The following is a 3,370-nucleotide window of genomic DNA, read 5'->3' on the forward strand; positions in this document are numbered from 1 at the left end:
ACCCCTCATTTTCAGCCCTGGCTGCCCTCTGGTTTCTGTTCCAAATTTGAAACCACCCATCCCCACTAGACTAAGTCCCCAGCTACCTGTTTTCTCATTGCCGTTCCCCCATGCTGTCAATAAGCCACAGCCTACACAAAACATCCCCCCACTGACATGGCTATTTTGAATAGGATACACTGCTTCCTAGTGCTCTGGCTGTGTGCCCAAGGCACCCAGACAGCCTGTAGACCAAACGACCCTCCAGTATGTCCACACAGACAAAGGATGGTCTCTTTATCCTGGTGCACTGAATACTCGGGATTCTGTCACATCTCCAGTTAGGTCAGGAATATGTCAAGACATACTCCACTCAGTTTGGAGTACGTCGCCTGTGGCTCCTGCCTTTCCATCACCAACAGGGGCATTAATGACTCAGTGGCTACAGGACCTAGCAGAGTATCGTTGTCTTCCATCCCCAACAGCAGCAGCAGCATCTTGGTCTTCAGCCTGCATGGTTGCTCACCCTTCTTCCACACCCTAAGAGAAACCCACAGTTCCACACCACCTGAGCGCCTCCGAGCAGGAGGCACAACTGAGCAGACAATCCCCATCAAATGGGAAACACGGGAGACGCTCTACTCGATGAGCATGCAAATACATAACATCTCTTGCGCACGATAAAGAACCAGCTTGTGTGCTGGGCTCCAAACAGAGGCTGCTGCTGTAACAGATGGTTTCTATACGCCCAACCTGCTTGTGGAACACAGTAATCGAGGGCCTTGAGAGCTTACTCTTTCAGCTATCAGTGTCACTAGGCGATGCCCAGCACAGGAGAACTGAATGGTAATTGTCTGTGGGGGTGTTGATGGGTCCGGGCAGAAACTTTTGGGTGGGGCAGTTGGGCTGAGCCTTCACATGTCAGGGTATCCGGGACACTGGACAGCCAGCTTGCGCAGGTTCTCTGAGTACCCAGGTAGCACCACGCACCCACTGCTGCTGCCAGGGCACCCACTCCCGCTGCCAGGCTGAGCATCCCGAAGCCCCACGCTCCTTAGGTTAGTGCCACTGGTGGGTGGGGCAGCTTTAGGAACCCTATATCGAAGGGTCCCGATAGTACAAGCCCCTGGGAAGGAGCTGTGTGAAACAACAGTACGTTTCCGGCTCTCGGAGCCACCCTGCTTTCCGTAGCCCCCCTCGCCCCAGCCTCCTGCCGCCCCCCCCCGCCCCCCCCCTTCCGCGAGACAGTCCTGACACGTCGCTCCTTTGGCGGGAACCAAGCCTCGCGAGATCTTGTCTGTACATGCGCAGTGGACCTCTCGTGCCGTTTAAACCCCCTGCGCTTCTCCAGAACTTTCTTTCCTTAGCAGAGTTAAGAGCTGTGCAGCTTTGTTAGTGGCGGGGTTTGGCAGCACTGTAGGGGAGCCAGAGTAGTCATGCAGGAGCCGGAGGAGAGCCTCGAGGGGAGAGCAGGGGTTGAAGAAGACCACGACGGCCAGCGTCGTCCTCAAGCTGCCGATGCCCAGACCAGCGCCCAAACTCTGGCAACTGAAGGTGACCATGGCAACTTCCCTCAGGGCGGCCCACAGGATTCCAGTGGCCTGGCTGCCCCCGGGAGCCCGGCTGCTCCTGGTAGCCCGGCTGCCCCCGGGAGTCCGGCTGCCCCCGGGAGCCCGGCTGCCCCCGAGAGTCCGGCTGCCCCCGGGAGCCCGGCTGCTCCAGGCAGCCCCAGCCCAGCGGCCCCTGCAGGGCCCAGAGAAGCGGCTGAAGAGGCAGCAGTCATCCCCCTCGGCGAGCAGGGGCTGCTTCTCCCTGGACCCAGCGGTGATACTACACCAGCAAGTGCGAGTCGACTCCTGGAGTTGTATCCTTTCGTAAGAGACCCTTGGCAGGGTCCATGGGAAAATGGCTAAAACTTCCATGGAAGGCTTTGGGGGAATGGTGCAGGTCTGACTAGGGAAAGGACGGGCAGGTGCGGAGCGGGCAGTCAGGCACAAGAGTTGACATCGTGGCAGGACACGGAGACTCCCTGTTTGAGAGGGCTGAGGGATACAGAAGAAGACCAGAACCGCTGAGGAGGTGGGAGGTGCCTGGGCTCGGGTGGCAGGAGGGCTCATTGCCAGACAGGCCTAGGCAGGCAAAAATAAGGTAAGCAGTGGTCGGTGCCTTAACCTTATCTCCTCCCAGCTCTGTAACAGTGCCTTTCAGGTCTGCGGTGGAGGCAGACATGGCCCGCAGGTCCCTGGTCTCCAATGCCCGTCACCAGCAAGTGGTGCTTCCACAGGAGTACACCGTGAACGACAGTGTCCTGGCTGTGTGAGTTTTCCAAAAGTCTGGGGTGGGGGTGGCCTCAAGGCTGGGAGGTGGTGTGCACTGTGGGGCTTTCCTTTTTTTTTTTTAAATATATTTAATTTTTATATTAATCACAGGTTATTTACTTTGTATCCCAGCCATAGCCCCCTCCCTCCTTCCCTCCCAACCCCACTCTCCCTCCCTCATCTCCCTGCCCCTTTCCAAGTCCACTGATGGGGAGGTCCCCCTCCCCTTCCATCTGACCCTAGCTTATCAGGTCAGGTCTCATCAGGACTGGCTGTAATGTCCTCTTCTGTGGCCTAGCAGGGCTGCTCCTCCCTTGGGGTGGGGGTGGGGGTCGAAGAGCTCACCGTTGAGTTCAACCCCTGCTCGGATATAGCCCATGGTAGCTCAGTGTCCAAATGGGTTCTCTAATAAGGGGAACAGGGACTATTTCTGACATGAATTCAACTGTGGGGGTTTCCTAATGGAGTCCTGGGTGGATTTAATGTAAGCAGGGAAGGCACGGTGTGGTGGACCCGAACAGATCCGTCATCACTGCCCTGATGGTGTCTCTCTCTCATTTAGTAGGTGGAATACTGAAGACCCTGTCCTCTTCCGAATTTCCATCAACACTTTCCTCGACCAGCTCTCCCTGGTGATGAGAAACATTCAGCGCCTGGAGTTCGTGGCTGTTATCAGACGGGGACAGAGAAGATTCCGTGAACCCTAACATCTTACCAGATACAAGAAAAGTCAGCGCGTTTTGTGTTTTGATTAACTTGTTGTTTTGAACGTAGCATCTTATTGCTAAGTAAACCATATCAGTCAGTTGGTTGGATTGTTTCACAGTTGCTGAAGGAATGACGGTTTAAATGTTACTGAATGAAATAAAAAAAATTTTTTTTCAAAATTTTTCATCTGATTTTACTTTTGACTGTGGTAGAAACGTACAGGTTTCCTCATCCGTGTGCTTCTCTGGAGAAGAAGTTGTGGAATTTAAATGTTTGAGTAGTCCAAAATAATTTAAGACAATTTAGGAAACGTACGAAAATTTTAATTACTTAATTATAGTCTTAGAGAATTTATTTGAGTTGAT

At 54.0% G+C, this 3,370-nt stretch overlaps 1 protein-coding gene across 1 annotated transcript; it reads left to right on the forward strand.

The window, feature by feature from the left end:
• The first annotated feature begins 1,415 nt into the window (after nt 1–1,415).
• On the forward strand, nt 1,416–3,153 carry LOC132650110 (EKC/KEOPS complex subunit LAGE3-like). The gene is made up of 4 exons (XM_060375382.1): nt 1,416–1,632; nt 1,738–1,843; nt 2,167–2,295; nt 2,860–3,153. Exons 1-4 carry the CDS (start codon nt 1,416–1,418, stop codon nt 3,002–3,004), a joined length of 597 nt encoding a protein of 198 aa, XP_060231365.1. The 3' UTR covers nt 3,005–3,153.
• The last annotated feature ends 217 nt before the right edge of the window (nt 3,154–3,370 follow it).

Source organism: Meriones unguiculatus, chromosome X (assembly GCF_030254825.1).
Source record: "Meriones unguiculatus strain TT.TT164.6M chromosome X, Bangor_MerUng_6.1, whole genome shotgun sequence".
Lineage (NCBI taxonomy): Eukaryota > Metazoa > Chordata > Mammalia > Rodentia > Muridae > Meriones > Meriones unguiculatus.